Below are 25,850 nucleotides of genomic sequence, written 5' to 3' on the forward strand. Positions count from 1 at the left end.
CAAGAAGCAGAGCCGCCTTTGAGTATTTCGGAGACGTCATTTCATTCGACACCACCTACAATACAAACAGGTAACAAACTGTCCCTGTTTATGATGCCAAATTAATTTATTTTTACGAATCCGCAGTAGAGGTGTATATTGGCTGTTTGATTGGGTGTATGCGAAGCATTTGTTAGGGTGTAGCTAATGATTTTGCATTCTGGACCATGGTAATTTGTTTCAGGTATAATTTGGTCTGTGGTTCTTTTGTCGGGGTGAATCACCACGGTCAATCAACACTTCTCGGATGCTCTTTGATGAAGAACGAAGAAATTGAATCATTCAAATGGTTATTTCAAAGCTGGCTTCGTTGCATGGGAGGAAACGCTCCGAAAGGGTTTCTCACCGATCAGTGCGCATCCATGAAAAGGGCTTTAGAGGCCTGTATGCCAACAACAGTTCACCGCTGGTGCATTTGGCACATCATGAAGAAGATTCCAAGCAAATTAAACGGGTACAAGGGACATGCCGATATTGAACAAGAAATGAGCCAAGTTGTTTGGAACTCTCACAGCAAAGACTCATTCGATAGGAATTGGAACGATTTTCTGCTGAATTTTGGTCTTGGGGACAACAAGTGGCTTTCAGGTAATGTCTTTTTAAAATCTGCATCAGAGGTGTAAGTTGCATGTTTTCTCGGGTGTATTTATACACTGTCTTTGGGTGTATTATGCATATCTGTACGAAGACCGTCACATATGGGTTCCTATCTATCTGGATCACCATTTCTGGGCAGGGATGAGAAGCACACAAAGGAGCGAGAGCATGCATTCATTTTTTAACAAGTATATCACCCGGAACAGCTCGCTTATTCAGTTCGTCAAACAATACGATAATTGCCTCGGAAGCAGGGAGCAAGCAGAGAGAGAATCAGATGCTGCAGATTTTCATACGGTCATACCGTGTGCAACCAAATCCTGCATTGAAGCTCAGTTTCAAGATGCGTACACTCACGCAAATTTTAGGGAAGTCCAAGCGCAATTCAGAGGAAAGGCGAATTGCATCACCAGACTAAAGAATTCCGCTCTAGGCTATTCAGTATACGAAGTCGGAGAACAAGTTTCCAGCTCAATATTCAACAAGTTCGTGGTTACTTACGACTCGGTTGCAGCCAAGGTAAAATGCCATTGCTTATTATTCGAGTCGAGAGGGATACTGTGCCGTCACGCACTAAGCGTGTTAAGCTTCGAACAAGTAAGCCAAGTGTCACCGAGATACATACTGGAACGATGGAGCAAGAAGGTAAAGAGGCGACACACACACATCAAGAGCAGCCACGACGAGCCACTAATGGAGCCAAGAAGCAAGAGGTTCGACCAATTGGTTTTTCGTTCGCAAAATATATGCGAATTTGCCTCCGAATCAGAGGAGCTGACTGCAATTCTGCACCGCGCGTACGATAACGTCATGGTCGAGATGGAAGCATTAAAAGCCAAAAGGAAGGGGACATCTTCTTTATCCCACGAAGACGCCAACTTGGAATCCGTTAACGAGCTTCAAAGCCCGCCAAGGATTCGAACAAGAGGACGTCCAAAAAACAGGCTAGGTTCAAAGCTGGAGAAACAGATCGCAAATGCCACAAAGAAGAAGAAGACGAAAGTTTTAAGCGAGGTAAAAGTAATGTTCTTTAAATTTGTGGCGATTGAGTTTATTTTTCTCGTTAATAGTTTAGGTAATGTGTGTATGTTATATTTCAGATAAACCTGTTTGATGCTGCATCAGCGGCGCATTCAAATTGCAGCCAATATCAAGGACACGTTATGAGTTATCAGTTCAGGGTACCAGCAGCAGGGGATAACTGGTTGGGTGTATAGTATTACAGAATATGGGTGTAAAAGCACTGTTATTTCGGGTGTATTTTCGTTAATTCACAATTTAGATATAAATATAAAACAAAAGCTGTAAAAATTCTCAGGTTATGGGTTTATATTTGATTTGATGTTTTTCTTCATATTTTAGTACATGTAATTCATACATTTTGAATACAGCGCAGACAGTTTGGGTGTATATTTAATACAACCTTGGGTGTATTATTAGACTTGCGTTGGGTGTAGCATTTTATAATTTGTGTTTTTTCCTTCATATTTTAGCACCTGTAATACAGCTTTTGAATACATCACAGACAGTTTACCAGCACAGATAGTTTAACTATGCGAAAAAATATACATGGAATAGAAGTTGTAGATAAATGGCAAATATTTACATCATTTGTTCAATTTACAAACTACCAAGCAGTTGGATTACCCAGTTTTTATATCAGCAGAATTAATCTGACAAAACGGACTTAATAATATAGAGGATGGCTTCGACAGCCTTATAGCACTACTCTCTCTAATTGCCTGATCTCTCTGGGTATTCATCTCACTGAATAGTATCCGGGATGCGTACTCCACTCTATAGTGGTCCACCTCCTCCTACAATAAAAAAGTATATTCTGTTTAAACAGCAATATTAATTCAGTAAAGTAATACAGAGTTATATGGTTCTAAAGACAGTTACCTGTGGCCAATTATCCCATTGATACTTCCCCTTTTTGATGTTTTCCGGCTCAATTATCTCCATCCACTTCATAACGTACACAGCGCAGTCATAGCTGAAAACAAAGAAAATAAATTACAAATCTCATTTACAAAAGTTTAATGATCAGACTCACAAATTTATACCTTGTTTTTTGGCCTGATATTTTAACATATGGTGATTTAATTTCCTTCTCCCTCTCCCCTTTCTGAAGAGGTTTCCCGCCGGCATATGTTATCAATCTTGAAAATACGTATCCCTTAAATACGAAAACAAATCAGTAATACACCCGAATGAATGGACAAGATACACCCAACTGAATGGACAATATACACCCATCACAAGTAACGAAATAGACCTATCTATTAAAGTAAAGAAGACAGAGGCAACTTACAGTGAATTTATTAATGGTCTTTCTCTCATCAGTGGGAGCTATTTTGTGTAGCGGGTCAAGTATTTGACATTTACGCTTTCTTGTATTTATCAGCCATAACCACCAATGCCCGGCGTAGCAGACAGGGGCAAAAATCTGAAGGATTCCCACACATTAACAGTGTGTTATTTTATTTTGCAAATAAGTAAATAAGCGTAGTAACAAATTTAGCAAACGAAAACTTACATATGGGTGCGAAGTCAATTTTTTTCTATCTATGAAGGGAATGAAACTCGGGTAGGCTTCCACCCTGAATTCCTTTTTCGTTTTTGGTGATACGAATTCCCCGTTTGGGTGATCCGAAAGCGCCATGCACTGCAAGAATGGGAAACGAGAAATGAAATACTAAACTTACACCCAATGGAACGTGACAAATACACCCAAATCAATACAGAAAATACACCCGAAGTTCGTAGAAGTAACACTTACCACAATATCGGGGGGGAGACAGTATATTTGTTCTTGAAATCTCTTTTCATTTTTGTTGTTGAGGATGAGGCAGACGGCAGATACAATCTAGAAATATATGCCGAAATCAATTTTACATTAATAAGCATTGTAATTGACTTTGGTGTAAAAACAGTAATCTTATTCTAATATTACCTGAGATTCTATATCACTTTTTGCCTGGAGGGAAGCAAGGTGCATTCTCATCAAAATGTATTCTCCTTGGCCAATCAGAGTGCACATCTCCTCATACTCGTTAGTATTTCCATCTGCATCTTCCTTCAGTCTCGTCCCCCAGATGTAGCACTTTTGTTTCATATCATCCGTAATCTGATATAATCCCCGAGGAGTTTCAAACTTTGCAGAACTTTCTCCCCCAGTCTCCCTCTGAATTTGTGGACTTGTGTTTTTTCCCTTCGTCGCGCTGCTTGCTATTCTTTGGACCAAACTGTCCAATTGTTCTATCAAATTCGCAGCTTCTGGAGATTTTTCCCTTTCTGTCTCCTGTGTTGACGCCCCCTCCTGGCTTGAATCAGTCAATCCAAGGCTGAATGATGGCACCCCTGGATCTGTTTTAGGAACATAGGAAGCTGTCCGTGCCATCATCAACAGTGCAGCAGCGTCTTCTGCGTCTGGATGACTGCGTCATCATGTATAAGAATAAGAATAAGAATAAGAATATACAGATGATAAGGAAAGATTGATTTTAGTCTGATGAACTTACACTTTAGTTGGAGCTGGGGGAACCGTGGGTGTGGTCTCTTGAAGTTGTTTGGGGGTTTCAGGAGTGCTGCACAGTTACAAAAAATTAATCACGGCGTAAAAGAAACTAATCAGGAACAATATACACCCAAACTGTTAGCTAATATACACCCAAACTCCAAACAAATATACACTCAATACTATTTCTTACGTTTCTGTAGTCCCTTCAATCTGTAGCATAGGGGTTGGTTCAAAATCTGTCTCTGTGGTTGTTTGGGATGCCGGCACAAAAACCTGAATCGGGACTCTAAACAAGAAGAAAAATGAAAGGTTAACAACGCCTTTGAAAATAATAAGGTTGAATATTATTGTAAAACTCACATTGCAAGCGCTTCGGACGGTGTCTGTTCCCTCACAACCATCATATTCGAATCAGACGGACTCAACCTAAAATACACCCAAAGAAATTCAAGAAATACACCCGAACAATTCAAAAAGAAGACAGGCTTTGTTTTTTTGAGAACTTACATACTTGCAGTTTTTGCTTTTTTTTCCTGCCTTTTTTTTCTTGAATAAAATAATAAAGGGCTTTTTTTTCTAAAAAAAAGTATATACAGAATTAGAAGTAGAAGGGTAATAGAAGAACAAAAGTAACGGTTATTTGAAAGAGAAATTACATGCTCTGTGACGGCTGGTTTACACTACTCTGTTATGTGTTTCCTTGAGAGGAAGGAGCATCAGTTCCCAAGTTCACAGCCGGTATTCTAAGACAGATTTGATCCAAGCAACACAACAAAGTTAATATTCCAACTTATTAGACAACATACACCCAACTTGATCCACTCAATACACCCAAATGGTACCACAAGACACACCCAATTCATGATAACAAGATTTTATTAAATAATAAAGCTTCTTACGTTTCAGACGACACATAGCGACCTTCTGTCGATCGCAGGTCAGGTTGGTTCTCCCTGCGAAACAAGAAACAATTATTAGCATGCAAAACACAACAAAATATGAAATAGACAGCCCATCAAGACATACCCCTCTGCAGCAGATTTATCAACATTTTGCCCTAGCCATTCATCCAGTTCGTCACTTGATATTTCATATGTCTCACTACATTCATAAAGGAAGATGTTAACAAAAATAATTACGACGATAGACGGTAATATAGCTTACGAGGTACTGTACCCGTCAAAGTATTGGTCTTCTTTAGGAGGTGAATCCTCCACGAGAACTTTTTTCTTTTTTGGTTGTGTTCTGGGTGGAAAAAAAAGAGTACCAATCAGAAATAAAAAATTAATTTTATCACAGAATATTATGCAAAGAAGTGCTTACTTTTTTGGTGTTGTTTTTGTTTTGTTCTTCTCCTTCTCCTTCTCTGCAGGTGATGATTCTTCACTCCTATAAGTTAATAACAGACACTTCAGTTAATACACAAAATCTTTATAATGAAGCCAAAAGAAAGGAGTAATAATTTCAGGACATTACTCATCACTTTGTTCAGATTCAGATTCTGAATCAGAATCTGGCTCCTCTTGCCTCTGCTTTCTTTTTCTGGAGTCCATTCTGGAAGGCAAACAGTGATTATTTAGAACATATTAAAATACACCCAACGTGATCAACAAGATACACCCAACTCGAAAAAGAAATTACACCCAAGTATGGTACTTACTTTTTCCCCTTTTTGATGTGTTGTTTTCTTGCTGAATCCTCCGAGTCTTGTTGAGTCTCAGACTCAGAGGTAGAAGTGTCACTGTCAGTAGCTGTTTCTGTCTCCGAAGACGATGTTGGACTCGCCTTCCTTTTTTTTGTTTTTTTGATTTCTTGTTTTTTTTCTTTTTTTTCTTTTTCTTTCATTTTTTCTCTTGCTCTTGTCTCCGCCATCTTCACAATTCCCTGAAACATGAGATATTTTAGCTAGCAGCATTCAGGTAAATAAAATAGAAGCAACATATTATGTTTACTTACCAAAATTTCTTCTTTTTCTGCAGTCATTCTTTCCACCAACTTCTCCTTAGTCCAGTTGGCAATCCAAGGCTTTGGTGATCTTTCAGCCCTCTTCTTGCCTTTGTTTTCAGAAAGATGAAAGTATATTATCATGAGGGCAAAGAGGCAGCCATCAATTGCCTTCTTCTTCTTATCCTGGTAGTCTGTGATGCCTTTGATCAAGAAGGTCAAAACATGCGCCCCCCAGTTTCTCTCCGATATGCCGTCCATCTTAAAAATTGGGGCGAGGTGCACGGGCGATATTTTGTTTATCGTCGTTGGCAAAAGGAACGCCATCTGTATGTAGAGGATGAATATCCTCTTGAACATCAGGCGTTCCTCTTCGCTGCCAACGCCGGTTTCCATCATTTCATCGGTAAGACTTTTGAGGGTCTTACCCTGGAATCTTCTATAAATTATTTTGTCATCATCAGAAAGTTGCTTATAAAGTTGCTTATACTCAACTTTCTCAGGAAACAGATTTCCTACAAAAAAGAAAACAACAAAGTATCAAAATCGGTTCAAAAACACCCAAGCATCAACCTTAAATACACCCAAGCATGAACTTAATATACACCTATAATTTTGAGCTAGTTACCTGTTGCATTGATGCCAAGCGCATCACCTATTGTCTTTGGTGTTATTTGGAAAGAACCATATCCTGTCTTCAGTTTGTTCTCCCCAAGTTTGAAGTTGTTTGCCAGTTCCCTTAAGAGTTGGTGATCCACCCTTAGAGGTGGGACATGCATCAACCCACCAAATCCGAGATCCCTGACAATTGCCTTCTTCTCCTCAGCCATGTTTCTGAACTTATCACTCAGGAGATGTGTGGCACACTTAAGGTCTTTCGTTTGGTTTCTTGCTGCCATTTTGTCTGAAACAAAAAATACACACAAATATATTCCCATTAGTAACAGTAAGATACACCCATATGTAAGAATCAGATACACCCATTGATAACAGTGAGATACACCCATTGAAATTATTCAGATACATTCATATATATCAGTCAGATATCAGTCAAACATGTTTCAATATCAAGCAACATTACAAGGTCTAATAACAGTAAGATACACCCATATGTAAGAATCCGATACACTCATTGTTAACAGGGAGATACACCCATAGATATTATTCATATAAATCCATATATATCAGTCAGTTATCACTCAAACATGCTTCAATATCAAATTAATTCAGATATCAGTAAGATACACGCATATATGAGTCAGATACACCCATTGATAAGAGTAAGATACACCCATATGTAAGAATCAGATACACCCATTGATAACAGTGAGATACACCCATTGAAATTATTCAGATACATTCATATATATCAGTGAGATATCACTCAAACATGCATCAATATCAAGTCACATTACAAGTTCAAGCAGTATACAACCCCCAATCTACGGAATAAAGCCCCAAAAATCAACAACAGTAGCAAGAGAACTTAGAACAAGAATGTAGAACGACGTAAAACTTAGAAGAATGACGTAGAACTTAGAACAGTGTGACAAAGAAGCAAGAATAATAGCACAGTAAACCCTAGAGAAGAACGACGTAGAAGAAAACTAAAATTGGGAGGTTTTCTTGATGAACTTACGTTGAGTGTATTTGCTTCGTTTTCTCTTCAGATTCTTCACGGAGAGTTTGATGTTGTTTTGATGGAGGTTTCGAACAACGATTTCTATATTTTGAACTTTGATTTTTGCTCGAAATTGGGAGCGTTTCCTTGGTTTCGAAGCGTTTTGAGAAGTGGAAGAAGTGGAGGAAGTGGAAGAGTCTGCCATACGTAACTGTTTGTGTTGAGCGCGTGATTTTGACGCGCCATGTTATGCTTCCTTATGCGCGTGTCTTCGATTTGGGCTGGGCCAACTTGGAAGCTTGGATACTTGTATGTGTAGCAGGCCCGTTTTAAAAAAGCAAAAAAATTAGTGAACCGAGACTAATTGCCTAACAAACTATGATGCACAGATACTGACACTGACACGGGACACGCCGACACGCAAATTTTAAAATCTTGTATACCACATGGACACACATACATATAAAATATAAAATATTTTTTTAAATAAATTGTAATTATATTTTGATATTTTATTGATATTAAAATATAAATTAAAATTTTTAATTATTTTTAATGTCTTATTTTAATTATATCAAGTATTTAAAATATTTTTTGTTTTAATAAATAATAATATATACTATATTTAAATTTATTTTAAGAATATATGTTAAGAATAAGACTGGACACGCTGACACGTGATGGTAATTAGGTGTGTCCAGGTATGTCCGAAGAAGAATTTTTTATTTTTTATTAAGATACGGTTGGATACAGCAGATACGCGTGTCAGACGAGTGTCGGTGAGTGTCGTGTCCGAAATGTGTCCGACACAACAACTCAGCGAAGTGTCCATGCTTCGTAGCTAACAAATCAACTCAAATAAAATAATAGTGTAGTGTAAACAGATGAGCATTTCTATATTCACACCTCATTTTAACAAACCTTTTTGCCATTGATTTAACATAATTTTATAAGTTATGCAGGTCAATATAACAATGATGTAGATTTAGCAATGTACAACAAATAACATTCCTATATTTGTATAATTGTATCAAGAGGATTCAACAGATGGAAGCAAAACCTAGACATATACAAGAAGAAAGTCCTCTCTTGTTTCTTCCCTTAACTTGTTTCCCGCACAAAAATGTTGAACTCTCTTTAGTCTTGAAAGGAGGATGGTTTGAGTTAACTCCTTGAATTGGCTTGTTGGAGAACAAGGTTGGCATAAATGAGCTCATTCCATGCATCAGGGACCCCAGGAAGACACCAATGGCTACAGTCCTGCCGCCTTGTTGAGACTCTTTTTAGGCCAGTGACGTTCCGGCCGTAAACCGATGGATGCCCGTCCTTGCGAAAGTTGGTCATCCTTGTGACATTCAGTAATGTTACTGGAAACTTCATTCCCTGAATTGCTTCCTCCACTATCTTCATTTTCAGGGGATAGTTATCTAGGATGGACCCACTAAGAACTGGTTCAATTTCACCATTGCATGACCCACCTGAGTCCCAATCTCCACCTCTGTTAAGGATTCATATGCAGTGAGATATGATTCAAAGAGCAGATGGTACTGGTTTCCAGTAAAGTTTTTTCTTTCACATGAACCTTTGTACAGAGAAAAATAATTACCTGAAATGGGCAGAAGAATATCCACGATAATAGACAATTTGTTTCTTTGGGTTGATGTTATGATCGATCCATTTTGCCCAGGTCTTTATTGCCCTTCTGTATGCCTCAACTGCATCAAATTTTGGATAAAGTTGATCGCCTTCTTTGTAATAATTTACCCTGCAAAAATGTAGAATGTTCCCTCAAACACTTAATCAAGTTAAAGGTCAATGAAAACAGGGTTATGATTTGATTCGCATACAAACCCTCGAGCAGTTTTTCCATGAGTCCACCAGTGGCCAGTGTTAAAGACAAGAATGTCAGCCTTCTTCCATCGGCGAAAAGTCTTGTCAATCCGATCTATTGACAATGTAGGATTCGAGCCGCCTTGTGCCTTAACTCGAACTCCTTCCCTCACAAGGAAATGAGATCTCACAAACTCCACAGTACAATTATAGTCCTGACCCCAAGTGTTTCAAAATCTTAGCCCAGTAAACAGCATTGATGGTGAAAACCAGTAATTCATTCTGATGCTGAGCTCAATAAATATACATGTACAAAGGCTGAGTTGGCATAACAGAAAAACAGAAAGCTAACAAACTAACTAACTAACTATCTGATACCTTTGTAAATACAGCAATCATTATCACCAACTAAAATAACTACCCAACTAATCACAATTATCTAATAGAGTACAAGTAGAGAGAGAGAGAGTTTACCTCAAATTTGAAAACAAAATAGCCTCTTCCTTTTGTAATTTTGTATCCATGAATCTCATACATTTTAGTCTTATCTTGAAGGCCTTCACGGAGCATGCACAAGATGGATTCAAATTGGTTCCTGTTCATGGAATCTCCAACCAGCATGAGTCTTTTACCTCGGAGTCTTTTCAAGAAGTCAGTGGGACTAAACCTGGGAAGATCACAGCCATGGGGCTTCCAGCGCCACTTGGTGTAGTCAGAATCCTTTCTACCGTTGGCCTGGCAATCGTAAGCCTCGTCGACGTAAGGGCAACTACTAGGTTTGTAAATTGGGTAATTCCCTTCATCTTTAACCCATGTTCCACTGTACAAGTCGCAATCTAATTGCTTCTTCACCGCTGCCACGTCATCATCAGTATCACTGCTATCATTATCACCGTTGCTTCCATTCACTGTGTTTTCGTCTTGGGCGTCGGATTCTGTTTGAGTGTCGTCAGTGTTATCGAGTGAGATTTTGGTGTCGGTGTCGGTGGGGGTGGCGACGGCAGGCTCGGGTTCGGGTTCGGTTTCGGTTTCGGGTTGAGTTAGGGTGTTATTGGGAGGGTGGGCGTGGATGGAGAGCGGAGGAGGGTGGAGAAGGAGGAGATCTGAGCGGAGGGTGAGAGCGGGGTCGCGATTTCTGAAGAAGAAGATGAAGAGGAATGCTGATAGGAGAAACAATGTGAGGAAGAAAAGCGTGGAAACAGAAGAACGGTTCTTATGAGAAGAAGAAGAAGAAGAAGAAGAAGCCATTATTGAGAAAGAGAAGAAACATGTTCCGTTCCGTGAACTCAGATGAAGCTACCACAGGGACAATGCAGAGTGTAAGGTGCAAACACAGGCACCGCTATTTTTTCTTTTCTTTTCTTTTCTGGTTTTTTTGGAGTGGGGTTGGGGATGGTGTTAGGCCCAACTTCTATTAACTCAATAGGCCCAGCCCATTTTCCTTAGCCACTAAAACTAACTCAAAATTTTTACCAAACAAATTTACAACAGCCCACGAACAAAAAGAAATGTTTAGTTAAAATTTTCCTCCATTTTCCTCATTCTCTTTAGGATAAAAATATCTGTCCAGTTTGATAAAACTTTTATTTCTTAAAAAAATATAGTTTATAACTAAGTTGGGTTAGTCTAGTGGTTAGCTCATTAGTCCGCTTAAATAAGTATCAGGGGTTCAGCAACTCATTGGTGGGTATACACGACAGAAGGAATTTCTTTTTTATTTATAAATTTCACCTTCAGCAAGCGTCGATTTTTTTCATTTGTTTACGAATAAAATAATGTGTCTTTCTCATAAGACTGAAATCGGTAAAAAAAAAAAAAATCAAATCGCACCATCTCTGTAATAAGTAAATGCCTCCTTTTCTCTCGAAGTTGTCGGAATTATTCGTAATAAGATATTGGCTACAATAGAATAGATCTTGTCAATAAAATTTCTATTTATCGAGATTTAGGCATAGGTAGGAATCCATTCGAAAATTGAATTCTTTATCGCATGAGAAAAAAGAATCCCACAAACAAAGGAATTGTACAATACAAATAGTACGAAATAACGTAAAGCGACAAATCCGTAAATGGAGTTTAGTACTGCAACGAATTAGTCTTTGACCTGCCGGGTTAGGAATACCGTGGAAACAAAAAAAATATATTAAATTTCAGAGAGTATTGGTCGCTGAAACTTTCTCATGTACCATAACTAAACACCTTTGGAATTACGATGCTAGTATTCCTAAATGAAGGTGTAGAGGAGATCATATACATGAATTGGAGATATGACTTATATGAAGATGGCAAAAGTCATGTTGATTTCGATGATGTGAAAATATCAAAATACAAATCCTTGGATAATTGACTAAAGCCGGCACTTCGATATTTGTAAACCGAGTAAAACAGTAGAAATCAAGAATCCTAGTATCTTTTTCGTTTTAATATTAAATTAGTAAAAATATTGCTAAATGCGTGTAACAAAAATAGGTGTCTAAGGTCTAAGAGAAGTTATTATTATGGGTCAAATGGGTGAACGCTGACCTCTGTGAGCTAGCGTTCCCTTTTTGTTGTAATTAGCTTTTCAAGAGAAGCGTAAGACAAGATAGCAAGATTTCTAACTAACCTTCTTGTTTCAACTGAAATGGCCGCCTTTAATGAAGCACCAACTGTCATTTCATCTCATTTGCATTCACATTCACGTCTATCTTCACTATCATACAGTAATAATAACCTTATTCACATATAAACTAATAAATTAAGAGATAATACTCAATTTGGTCCATGAACCTACACGCGAGTCTCAATTTAGTCCCTAAAGTTTCAATTGCCTTTATTTAGTCTCCAAATTTTGTGAACATAATTCATGTTAGTTCTTGAAACAATTTTCAACATACAAACGTTAATGGAACACTGTCGTGACAGTCGGATGCCACACTAAACTTTGTAAAATGATGTCGTTTTGGTTTTGGCACTCAAATAACCTAAAAACAACATCCTAAATAGTATTTATTAAAATCTTACCTAACAAAATAAGTAATACGATGCCCTTTTTGAGCTATTTAAATGTCAAAACCAAAACTGCATCATTTTATAAGTTTTAACGTAACATATGATAGTCTACAACAGTGCTCTATTAACGTTTTTGTACTAAAAATGGTCTCAGGAACTAATAAGAGACACATTTATAAACTTCCGGGACTAAATAGATGCAATTGAAATTTCAGGGACTAAATTCAGACTCGCGTGTAAGTTCAGGGACCAAATTGAGTATTATCTCATAAATTAATTGTTTAGTTACGTGTTTGTTTGTGTATTATACATATATATATATATATATATAGTCACTAGTCACTAGTCACTACTACTACACAAGACAAAGCAGAGAAGAGCAGAACCCCAAAAAATGTCACCTCCATCATTCATGAGGGAGGGAGCAAGAAGACTTGCTTTGAAAGAAACCGATGATTTGATTCAATCCAATTGAATTGAATGTATGGCACAGTCAAAACCAACCATTAAATTCCCATATTTCCTTTTTCTTTTGTCTCACATATAGAAAGAGAGAGTGTCAGCTTTTCAAGTATGGCCCTCAAATGGAGCAGCACGTGGGTGGAGGAGAGACATATACACAAGAAGGAATTGTTGAACTCAATTGAATTGGAGTGGTGTTGATGCATTGTTAATGTTAATGTTAATGTTAAAGTGTTAATGCTTAATGCTACAGGCCTAGACTACAGTACCTACCTGTCTGCAAAAGTGTTAACTGTCAAAGGGAACAGAATGTTGTAGCGCTTTGGAGAGTCCACTCCATGCAGCAAATTCCGTTTGGTTTGAATAAGCAGCTATAAATTGCTCATGCTCATGTTAGTAGCTAGTAGGAATTTAAATGCAATTAATGAGGTTTGGTGTGACCACAGCAAAAAACTGTGATGTATCATAGTAATATTTAACTGCATATCCGAGGAGAAGGTACCATAGTTAATGTCCCATTCCCTACTCTTATATATCATACCCACCTCCTCTTTCTCTCTAATAATATCACCATCATCACCCTCATCAAAATCAATTCCTATTTCCTCTTCTCTCTCTCTCTCTCTCTCTCTCTCTCTCTCTTTTTGTTGAGATGAGATTATCAGAGCTAGTGCTTCTGCTGTGGCTTTTGTTGTGGGCTTGTGTTGGTACTTCCAACACTGCATTTGAAGGAGCCAAGAACAATAACAGAAGCGTGCAACTCCAAGATAATAATAATAATAATGCAAACAAGTTCAATGGCCTCAAGAACACCACTACTACGTCATCAGAATCAGATGAGAAGAGAGTGGTTCCTACGGGTCCAAATCCATTACACAACAAGAGATAGAAGAAGAAGATTCGAATGAACTACTACTTCTTGTATGTATGCTTTTGAATTTGTTGGTTGTTTATCAGTTATTTAATGTTTAACATCATTGTAAAAAGAAAAAAAAATGAGTGTTAAATATTAAATAATGTTGAGTCACAACCCTTTTTTTTTTTTTTGGTTTCCGGTGAGCAATATTAGATAGAGTTTTTTCTATCTGTGTGTTAGTTGCTCTGTAGTCAACGCCATTTTTCTACTGTTGCTGTAATGGTAAATGAATTATTGAAATGTTTTTGTGACATTTTATACGTATTTAGTGAAAATTGGAGTGTGAAATAGAGAAAGTAAAAGCATTGAATGTGTGTCGGGTATGGTGTGGACTTTGGAATTGGCGGTGAGATTAATATCGGTTTTGCATTTGTCTCTGTCCAACCTCCTTCACTCCTTTGTATTTATCGAGGTTCTCTTTACTATTTTATACCACTGTTCTATTCCCCCTTTAATTTCCCCCAATCCCATCAATCTAAACACATTATATTATATCTTTTATTAATCATAATTAGACTTTATCACCTTTACGATAGTTTATAAAGCATTTTACGTAGTAGTGCAATTATATCTGTTCTTTTAGATAATATAAAAATGGGTAAAGTATTAAATTAATTTCTTGCGTTTAGGCATAATCCTGTTTTAGTCCTTAAGATTTAAAGTGTCATGTTTGAATCTAAAAAAGTTTCATTTAGTTTCAATTTAGTCCCACTGTAGATCAAAAATAAATAATTAACAAAATGTCCCACATGACAGCAGTATAAGAATAAGATCGATAATCTAAAGAATAAGTACAAGCTCCAAAAGCACAAAATCAACCGTGGATGCATCAATACATTTATTTATTATTTTTACATGTAGAGAAAAAAAATGTTAAATACATGTATTGATGCATCCACGATTGATTTTGTGCCTCTGGAGCTTGTATCTATTTTCCAAATTAGTAGGGCTAAATTGAAGCTAAATGAAACTTTTTTTGAATTCAAATAGGACACTTTAAACCTTAAGGATCAAAATAGAATTACGCCCAAACATAAGGGATCAATTTAATACTTTACCCTATAAAAATAGTTATTTTGATGATGTAATATTACGTAATTGAATGCACGCGTAAAACTACTTTACACTCGTCAAAATTAAATTCTTATTGAAAATACATTCAAATGTTACCAAAAAGATTTTCATATATACATATAGTACAGCTGTTCCTGTTAGTTTGATCAGTGATCTTCAGATGTTGGAGGATTAGAATCACTTATGATTGGAACAGAGAAAGTGTCTGATATGGCTTCCCAAGAGGGCATGTCCTCATCGTGCTTCTTGGGTCTCCGATCAAAGAAAGATGGCCTCATTGGTGTTGACACCATTTCAACTTTGAATGTCAACAGTGCCACGATCTCTGACATGGCTGGTCTCAGACCTGCATGAGGCTGTAGGCACAAGAATGCCACGTGGAGTGCTCTCATCACATCCTTCTCCACCAATCCATGTTCCCTTAGCTTTGGATCCACCAGTCCCATCACCATTGATTTCTCATAAAGCTTCCATGCCTATATAGAGTAGAATAATGAACATTTACTTACTCACAACCATATCAAAACATTTAATTTCAATGTGTATTCAACATATCATTTGTATTTGTTGCACAACATTATGTTACTATATTCAAATATTATTAACTTAATTAAGATCATAGTAGAGAAGAGAAGAACTTACATATTCAGGAAGGTATTGCATTTCTGATGGTAAAGTAAGATCTGTATTTTTTCTGCAACTTATAATTTCAAGTACAAGAACTCCAAAACTGTAGATATCAGCCTTTTCTGATAGTTCTCCTCTAATAGCATATTCAGGAGCCGTATATCCTCTAAACAAAAAACAACAATTAAATGAGATAATATTCAATTTGGTCCGAAGTTATACTCGACCCTCAATTTAGTCCTTAAAGTTTTAATTGCCTCAATTTAGTCCCCAAACTTTTCAATTGACTCTGTGACGGAAACTACTGTAGGGACTAACGTAATTAAAATTTGAAAAGTTCAAGGACTAAATTGAGGTTCGAGTGTAACTTTATAGACCAAATTGAGTATTTTCTCACAATTGAATTGTTTGAGTGAATTCATGTTAACCATGAGTTTGAGGAGTACTATTTGAATAAAGTACTTACAATGTTCCAGCAAATTGAGTGCTAAGGTAAGCTTGATCTTCTGGAAAGAATCTTGCTAGCCCAAAGTCTCCAATCTTTGGCTGAAACTTTTCATCAAGAAGAATGTTGCTTGCTTTGATATCTCTGTGGACAATTCTCAAATGCGAATCCTCATGTAGATATTGCAATCCCCTTGCCACTCCAAGAATAATTTGGAATCTAGTGCTCCAATCCAGGAATTGGTCACTTTTTCCTGAAAAAATGAAAATCCAAAATAGCAAGCACATTAATAAGTATGATGAATATTTAGATATGCAACAAAAAGAAGGGATATATATATGGTCGATTTCACGTGAAGTTGATAGTTGAGAGTCAAATTATCTAACGACTCTCAGCTATCAACTTCACGTGAAGTCGACTGCACCTGAGTTTATATACATAGTTATGTACCATATAGGATGCGGTCCAAACTTGTGTTCTTCATGTATTCATAGACAAGAATCCTTTGAGATCCATCAGTGCAACAACCAAGAAGGCGAACAAGATTCTTGTGTTGGATGCTTGTGATTAATCTCACCTCTGCCAAGAACTCTTTTTCTCCTTGTTGGGATTTCTCAGCAGACAATTGCTTAACAGCAACTAGCCTTCCATCTGCCAACTTTCCCTGTCAAAATTCCATGCATATCTCATTGGAAGGACTATATATTTGCATAGTAAAATTGTGTGAAACAAAGTGTGTACCAATACCTGATAAACAGGGCCAAAACCACCACTTCCAAGAAGATTTTTGCTATGAAAATTCCTTGTTGCCCTTCTCAATGTGTTCAAGTTGAAGTGACTAATTGTCCCAAGGCTCCCACTAAAGAAGTCCATTGATCCTATATACAAACTCGCAATATTATGATTTTACGATTCAAATCATGCTGCGATTTCATATTTTACTGCTTTGAGTATTACCTGGCTGTTGTTTGCTTGAAAATGTTACCTTCACCACCTCATCTGCTTTACAGTATAACAGAAATTAATTACAAGCACACAATACAAATATAACATTATTAGTAATACAAAAAAAAAACAGCCAGAACTTGCCTTATTTAGCATTCATTAATTGTCGCAACAATTAATGAATGCTAAATAAAACAACTTACGGCTGTTTTTGGCTGATTTTCTTTGGTTACTAAACATTTTCATTAGTAATAAAAGTAGTTGAATTAATTACCTTGGTGTTGACTCATTATTGAAGGTTCCTTTTCCATTTTCTCCTCTGCCTCTTGTGGTGACCTCCGTTTAATAATCATCCAATAGACAAAGAGAAGAATGAGCAATATGATAAGCACTATTATCCCTCCAAGGAAGAAAAACAATGATGAGTTCTGAGCTCCCATAGAGGATTCAGGATTATTCTCTGCAATAATAATAATAATAATAATCACTCAGTTGAACATTGTTAAACAAATTAAATCTGATTTAGCAAGCATTATAGGCATGATTCCAAATAAGTTGAATACACAACTGGCAACACCACATCCAAGTTTGCGATGTTACACTGAAAAACAAAAAAGAATGAGAGTTGAAGAATGATTCCAAGGTTGTGCCATAGGATTGATCGAAACATTGTTAATATTGTTGCACACTAGAATTCAATTGGAATACAAAAATCCAAATTCCTATACGTTTGTCTCTTCCGGTTGGTTGTAGTTATAAATAATATTAAATTAAATAAAAGGAATATGATATCTGAATCACGGTCATGAGCTGGTGTCTGTGATGCATGTATTCATTCCTTACAACACTTCTCAGTCTCACTTCCATGCTGCTTCCCTTTGATTTGAAACATTCTACACTCTTCCGTGTAATGAATATACTATATACTATAGTTTATATAACTATATATACGAGTGTTATAAAATGAACAAATAAAAAGGTTCAATAATCAATTCCCTAATCACTCTGATTTTGCTTCTAATGCCGTCCTGTTCTATCACTAGTCACCCCAACTATCACGGTCACACCGTACGTTCCACTTCCTTTTTTGTCTTCATGGGCTTTTTTTGTTGGTTAATGATTGCTCGGCCCAAATCTTTTCATGGTTTGTTACCAATCTCTAAAGTTACCAAAATTTATAAACATGGGCGGAACCTCTTACATTTTAAGGGGGCAATGGCCTCCTTGACCAAAAAAAAAAAAAAAAGGGGCAATGACCTTCCAATTTAAAATTTTGAGTAAAGTATTATTTTTGTCTCCAACGTTTGGAGTAAGTCCTATTTATGTCTCTAATATTTAAATCATCCTATTTGTATTCTTAACGTTTATAAAATTGATTCAATGTTATCCTACAATCAATTATATTAACAAATCAGATTATATTTTTCAATTATTCTCACTTGGATGTATTCATTCTCAATTAGGTCTCACTTGGATATGTTCGATTTTAATATTATATACACTATTTGTGTTTAGATTCAATTATGTCCCTAGAAAAGTGAATTATGTAAATGTTGTAGGAATTAGTTTCAATATTTGATGAGCTATTTTTCGGAGTAGATCATCGATTCTATCCTAGACATTTGTATTCTAACTTCAAGAAGAGATTTTTAAAACTTAAACTAAAGCGCTCATGTTGTATAATTAATGGCAGGATAACTGTTCATACCCTGGCCCAATAAATAGGGCCCAGGATCCAAGCAAAGACGCCCAACCCAAAGGGTTGGCCCTCCATCCAGTACCAGCCTTCATCCCAGAAGTCGGTACTGAACACGACCTGTTCCAAAGAAGTCGGATACGAGGGTTAGCTGGCAGATAACACTCATTCGAATGAGTAACTGCCCCTAGAAACCCTCTAACCACTTCATAGAGCCATATCTTAACCTCCCTAAGATATGGGAACGGTTATCCGCCTAAAAAGGTGGCACTACTTCAGCGGTGGTTATTGGTTCGCCACTATAAATACACTGACACCATTCAGGTATCAAAAGGTTCCAATATACTCTCTAACCTGCTCCCACTCTTGCTAACTTAGGCATCGGAGTGTCTTTGCAGGTATCACCCCCCATTCTCTCTCACGCACAAGTCGGACGGAGGAACACCGAGTACCAGGTCCACTCGATAGCCACCTCCTTCACACGTTTGGGCCAACCAACGCCATCCGGCCCATTAATCTCCGATTACCCACCGTAACAATAACATTGAATTACTTTTACAAACGTTAAGGATACAAATATGACGATTTAAACATTAAAGACACAAATATAATTTAGCTCAAACGTTGGGGATAAAAACGATACTTTACTCTAAAATTTTTTAGGTATATAGTTTTTTAATTTTTTATTAGTTCTCGTAATTTTCTTTTTTCTCCTATTCTAAAATCATATTTCCTTTTATATATTGGCCTCTCCAAAAAACTACTCTAGTTCCGCCTGTGATAAACAAAATAATTAGTATGACTAAAAGGATGATTTTCTTGCCCCCAAAAACTTTATAATGGTAAAAGATTTATGGAGAAATACTTGTTACTTATGCTTCGGAGTTTAAAAGGAATTGAGCATGCCTCATTCATCCGTTCATACTTCATGATAACGTGAAACTTAATAATATTCATTTCTATGTTAATGTTTTATTTAATAATATCCCACGTGGTTGTATTAACCCAAGTGCATGTATTCTACAGTAGTCATGTCATGATGGAATTGTCATTTAATTCAGTTTTGTCATTTGTCGAAATTGTGATGATACAATTTAAATTGCAGGGGCGAAAAACCACGTTTTTTAACGTGCATGATTTTATTTATTTTTACCCTTCTTTTGGTCTATTTTGACATTGAATTATTTGATCTGCACAAGTTAACGATGCATGGTGGTTATGGAAAAAATTGGAAACCTTCACTTACATGTATCAATAATTGACTTAATCTTGTTCCATCTATAGTTGAAAAATTAAATGAGCTTATATATACTAGTAATATTAAAGGATAAAGATGGCTAGTACTATATAGCACGCACAATAAAAGACTTCGATCACACAAATTCTTCTTAATTCTCTTTCTATTCCTTATTGTTACAAATAATCCCTCCTTAAAATTGCCATAATAATATAAGGAGGCCACTCAGATAAAGACGTATAAAACGTCTTTTTTTAAAGATGTTTTTCAATAATTAAAATTTAATATATATAATCGATTAAATCATGTTATTTTTGTTAAAATTAGGCTAGACAAATAATTTAACCGATAAAATGGTGAATCAAATATTGAATTGGTCTAAATTAATATTATTTTTTTTATAAAAAATGACTACAATATATTTATTATAGAAAATGATTAAAATGCTCTTATTATATATACATATATATATTAATTTTAAAAATTTAAATCCTAATCCTACGATAGAAAAATAAAGGACTAAAATTTAAAATTCTCAAAATTAATATATATATATATATAAAAGAAGTATTTTAGTTATTTTCTATAATAGGGTATTGTAGTCATTTTCTATAAAAAAAAATATTAATTCAAGATTTGATTCACCATTTTTCGATCAAATTAATTTGTTTAATCTAATTTTGACGAAAATAATACAATTTAATTGATTATATGTGTTAAATTTTAATTATTAAAAAATATTTTTAAAAAAAAATGTTTGCAGCATATATCTTTATTTGAGGGGCTCCCATAATATAATGTAGTTTAGCCAAGAAAAAGGAACACAATTATTATATAGTATATGATATGATGTTGGGATAGGACTTAGATATAGGAGTGATTTGTTAACTCAAATGAAACAAGTGAAGAAAAGAAACATGGCTTTGGTAGTGGATGATGATTGGCTTTGGATGTTGTAGTGGATTGCTATAAAATCTTAAATAAGTTCTCACAAATTTTGTTCCTAAAAAAATCGTATCACCACAAAAATAAAATATATAGATCCTTTCGTTACATTTTTAAAGATTTATTTATCCAAATAAAAATAATAAGTTTGACTAAAATAAAAATTTATATATTTTATTTTTGTAAAATTCAGATCTCAAAGTAATAAATTTTTTTTTGAAAAATAAAAACTCCGATGCAGAATATTTTAGAGACCTATTTAAAAATATACTCAATATTTAATTTACACAATCATTGAAGACAGAATTGTATTGCAGCATGCCTAATTCGTGAGAGTAACCAATTAAGATTGCTTTGACTCGAACAATAATTGGGTCACATATATATTTAAGCTTATGTTATGTGAGGCAATTAACCCAGCTGGTCTATGCAACTGTTGTCAAAGATAGACATGAACTCAAGTGTAGAATTGACCCTTCACCAAACCACCTTTAGGAACAAGCATATCCGTTTCAACTTTGCAACTAGATAACAAAAACATAAAAATATCCAAGCTACTAATATTTTATTAAAGGTGCCTTCTAATAAGATGCTTGATATTATAGTGTTTACAGTAATTATGAAACTTTAACAAGATTGGGAAAATATACTAAAATTATAAAAAGTAATATTGTGAAATAACCTAGTAAGTTTGAAGAGTTAAAAGAAGAAATTATTAAATTATCTAAAATAATGTGTAAAGATAAAATCATGATTTTAATTAATATTATATAGTTCTGATTCCAAGAAGTTTTAAAATTATTAATACAAAATCTTAATTTTATAATAAGTTTTATTCAACAAAATCAAAACCTGGAAATAAATCTATTTCTCATGGATTTTTAAAAAATTGTCCTAATTAATAAATAAAATAAAAATTTAATCTTAAATAATGAAACAAAATCATTAATAAATAAAATTGATCAATTATTTAAAAATATTATTTCAAAACTTTTGTATCTAAGTCAAATCATGATTTTTGAAAAAAGAAAGAAAAATATGTGATCAAATTAAAATGTATTGTCATATGTTTAAAAAAGTAGTAAAATCGTGTTATATCTTAAACAATATTATATATATATATAATAAAATCGTGTTATATCTTAAAACAATATTATATATATATATATATATATATATTGTAACAAAATAAAATCTTTTCAACTTTTTTTTATTTAATAAGGTAAAGAGTGATTTTTCATTTAATTTTATAATAAGCGAGACTAAAAAAAAAATATAAAAAATATTAAAATTTTAAGACTTGTATATTGCGGCGGTTTAAAGCCGCCGCTAATTTATTTGCCGCAAAAAACTAATTCAGCGGTAGTTATACCGGCGGTTGCTGGAAACCGCCGCAAAACCTAATTTCGGCGCCCATAACCATGGCGGTTCTCTGAGTCGCTGGCCTTTGATTTTGCACCGGTTTAAAACCGCCACTAATAATAAAAAACCGCCGCAATGTAGCGCCTCTCTTGTAGTGAAAAATTTAAAATTACACTTTACTCCTTCGATTAAAAAAAATTGAGAGATCCATTCCCCACTGTATATATACCCATAGACATTACTGAATCAACTTTGATTATAGCCTACAAATCATATATGTGAACTTGATCTTTTCCAAAACTCGTTCAACTCATTAATTCTAGTTTAATTTTATTAAAGTTTAATGCTGCTCCCACTTAATCATTTCAATTTGGTACAACCATTTCCTTAAAACTTTGAACTAACCCATTAAGTCATCCTTTACTTTATTTGATATATTTTTTTAGATTGTTCGATACAAGGTCGACCTAAAAGGGAAGAAATAAAATCAACCTATAACAACTATGTATTTCTTTTATCATTGCTATTAAGGATGACAAAACCTTCAAAAAGTGGTTCCAGACAAAAGAAACAGAAATTTAGTCTAACAATAATAAAATCATACATCCAAAACAAAACATAATATATAACAACAATCAGTAATTTTTTTTTTCGAAAATGTTTGGTAACCAAAGAAAATCAATCAAAAACAGCCATAATTTGCCTTATTTAGTATTTATTAATTGTTGCGACAATTAATAAATGCTAAATAAGACAAGTTCTGACCGTTTTTTTTTGTCTCCCTAGCATTACCTTTTTTTTTTACTCTAAATGATATCATTGTACTCATTGCTAACTTACATTTTTCGTATCACATTCACACAAGCCAATTCGCTCATACTTTATCCAATATCTATCTTGTGTATATAAAAAATATTATTTACATAATAAAAATTAACTATCAAATTAGTTATTATATATTTGTATATAAATATATTCATATTATTTAATTTATTTTTAATATATATTTTATACTAATAATTAATTTTGATGATTGAATTTAGTGTGCACCCAATATCATTCAAGTATATGCATTTAAAACTACTATGACATATATTTGAAAAGAATGATAATTTTTTAACAGCTAGAGCTGCTGTAATATTTATAGATTAAATTTAAAGAGATATAAAAAAAATACAAATTTTAACAGTTAGAGGATAATACTTGTAGAACAAAAACTAGCCAAGATTAAGCAAGCGCCTACTTTGGTATTTATTGGTTAATTATTAGTAGTGGGGCTACTCTTTGCCGTAATATATATCAACACGGTATAAGACGTTTGTATTCATACTTAAAATATAAATTAGATAATGAAATCTTTGTATCTATATATATACTCAAAAAGGAATTAATCTCCTTTCCGAAGGAGCCAAAATCTAGGTATTGGTATTGTTAATGGAAGACAACCATGCATATTAATATTCCTGATAGCAAGCAACAAATAATGTGAATGTTAAAATCTATGATGTCCTTTTACTACTTTTTGATATGTACAAAGTTGTTATTGAAACATGTTTAAATGTAATAATTTTAATCACGAAGCTTCCTCCTCAATTATTAATTCATTGGTTAGTGAATTAAATAATTAATTATTGTTAGAAGCATAGTTGTAGAACTTAGCAGAGATATGATATAGTAATTATAAGTGGTGAACAACTATATAGTATTATTACATAATAATACTATATATTTCATTTCTTTTAAGACCGCTATATATTATGATTTATTAGGTTGCGTTTATTTCTGAAAATAAAACAAGACAAGACAAGATATTAAGAACAAAATATAAAAAATAGAGATATAAAATTTTATGTTCTTGTATTTTATTTGGTGATAAATTAGAATAAATTATAAAAATCTAATTTATTTTTATTTTTTTATTCAAAAATTTTAAAATAAAAAATATAATAATAAAAAATATAATTATAAAAAATTAATAAGAATAATAGAAGAAAAAATAAAAAATAAGTTGTGTTTCTTGTTAATGTCTCCGTGTCTTTCCTGTCAGAATGAACACAAAATACATTAATTTAGTGTCTCTAGACACATTATCTCTATCCATACCTTCTCTATCAAACACGATTTTATATCTCTATATTCCTGTCTCAATATCCTGTCTTTATAAACAAACGCAGCCTTAATTATCAAGTAAGCTGCAGGCATAAGGATGAGAATAAGATTTGGAAAGAAATTAATTACAAGTCAATTACAGGAAGATTGCAATTACTTAGGGACATGAATGAAACTCACATTGCAACCACTTCTTCCGTGTGGTCCTCACCACCCCAACACCCTCCATTCTATGCCTGTGCAAACATAGATGCTTTCTTTTTTTGCCCATTTTTTCGTGTACATATTCGATGCTATGAAATGATGACCCACCCTTTTTTTTGTGTGTAATTATTTTGATGGTGATCAAGAAAATTATGTGTTCGACACAAATCACATAATAAAGCAATAATATTCTATGTTCTCTTATTCTTGTCATAAGTTTGAAAATTTCATATTATAATGCGAGTAATTCAATAAAAAAAATTTCGAAATATAAGACCTTAACCTTAAAATTTACATAAATGAAAGCCAACATGTATTACTTGAACTAACTCATAGGTTGGTTGAATTCAATTTATTTAAATATTATTCTTTAATATCAATTATATTGGTGGGGGAAAAGATAGGCCATTAAAATGGTGGCTTTATATATTTGTGTATGTGAAAACTGAAAAGTAGGTCTAAAGTAACAAAACTAATATATTATAACTAGTGAGCTTCAAAGTAATTTAGCATTAGTTCTTGCTGAATAACGTGTTGGGTATTAGTATTCTGAATTAAAAATTAGTATCATAAAGACTATAATATAGTTTATATGTTATGCATTAAAGCATGTATACTAAAAAGAGAGGCATACATATAGTAGCCACTCAAATAATAAAAACGCCTAAAATATTTCTTTTTAAAGACGTTTTTAAGTAATTAAAATTTAATATATATAATTAATTAAATTATATTATTTTTATCAAAATTAGATTAGATAAATTGATTTAGTCAAAAAATTAATGAATTAAATCTTAAATTAGTTTAAATTAATATTTTTTATGAAAAATAACTAAAATATTTTTATTTTATATATATATATTTGGAGAATCCTAAATCATAATCCTTCTCTTCTTTTTCTGTCGTTCTCATAATTAATATATATAATAGAAATATTTTAGTCATTTTTTATAATAAAGATATTATAATCATTTTCTAAAAAAAAGTATTACTTTAGATCGGTTTAAAATTTGATTCATTAATTTTTCGACTAAGTCAATTTATCCAATCTAATTATGATAGAAATAACATAATTTAATTGATTATATATATTAAATTTTAATTGTTAAAAAATATCTTTAAAAAAACGAAATTTTAGGTGTTTTTATTTGAGTGGCTCCTATACTATACTATACTGTACTATATACAATACATGCACAGATGGGAAAAATTTGAAACAACGTCCTAATGAATTAAAATTGAGACAATAAATGAAATGAGAAAAGAGAGAAGGTTGGATCAAA

General features: G+C 33.9%; 4 protein-coding genes across 4 annotated transcripts; all 4 read right to left on the minus strand.

Annotated features, from left to right (window-relative positions):
* Positions 1-2,279: 2,279 nt before the first annotated feature.
* LOC148578893 (uncharacterized) lies at positions 2,280-4,843 on the minus strand. The gene is made up of 12 exons (XM_088503253.1): positions 4,816-4,843; positions 4,667-4,735; positions 4,520-4,585; positions 4,350-4,445; positions 4,161-4,226; positions 3,593-4,076; positions 3,419-3,505; positions 3,176-3,304; positions 2,951-3,085; positions 2,703-2,815; positions 2,539-2,632; positions 2,280-2,453 (listed from the first exon to the last, which is right to left on the minus strand). Coding segments are annotated over exons 2-12 (1,446 nt in total). The 5' UTR covers positions 4,669-4,735; positions 4,816-4,843.
* Positions 4,844-6,064: 1,221 nt separating this feature from the next.
* LOC148578894 (uncharacterized) lies at positions 6,065-7,999 on the minus strand. The gene is made up of 3 exons (XM_088500351.1): positions 7,743-7,999; positions 6,732-7,007; positions 6,065-6,618 (listed from the first exon to the last, which is right to left on the minus strand). The coding sequence occupies exons 1-3, from the start codon at positions 7,927-7,929 to the stop codon at positions 6,065-6,067; spliced, it is 1,017 nt and encodes a 338-aa protein (XP_088356477.1). The 5' UTR covers positions 7,930-7,999.
* A 635-nt stretch (positions 8,000-8,634) lies between these two features.
* On the minus strand, positions 8,635-10,892 carry TBL5 (TRICHOME BIREFRINGENCE-LIKE 5). The gene is made up of 4 exons (XM_016346455.3): positions 10,029-10,892; positions 9,576-9,769; positions 9,331-9,489; positions 8,635-9,222 (listed from the first exon to the last, which is right to left on the minus strand). Exons 1-4 carry the CDS (start codon positions 10,800-10,802, stop codon positions 8,889-8,891), a joined length of 1,461 nt encoding a protein of 486 aa, XP_016201941.1. The 5' UTR covers positions 10,803-10,892; the 3' UTR covers positions 8,635-8,888.
* Positions 10,893-15,043: 4,151 nt separating this feature from the next.
* LOC107615759 (cold-responsive protein kinase 1) lies at positions 15,044-17,740 on the minus strand. Its single transcript, XM_021107234.2, has 7 exons — positions 17,289-17,740; positions 17,027-17,068; positions 16,817-16,947; positions 16,520-16,733; positions 16,091-16,322; positions 15,640-15,790; positions 15,044-15,473 (listed from the first exon to the last, which is right to left on the minus strand). Exons 1-7 carry the CDS (start codon positions 17,452-17,454, stop codon positions 15,144-15,146), a joined length of 1,266 nt encoding a protein of 421 aa, XP_020962893.1. The 5' UTR covers positions 17,455-17,740; the 3' UTR covers positions 15,044-15,143.
* Between the last annotated feature and the right edge of the window lie 8,110 nt (positions 17,741-25,850).

This window comes from Arachis ipaensis, chromosome B1, assembly GCF_059453495.1.
Source record: "Arachis ipaensis isolate K30076 ecotype BB chromosome B1, ASM5945349v1, whole genome shotgun sequence".
Taxonomy (NCBI): Eukaryota; Viridiplantae; Streptophyta; class Magnoliopsida; order Fabales; family Fabaceae; genus Arachis; species Arachis ipaensis.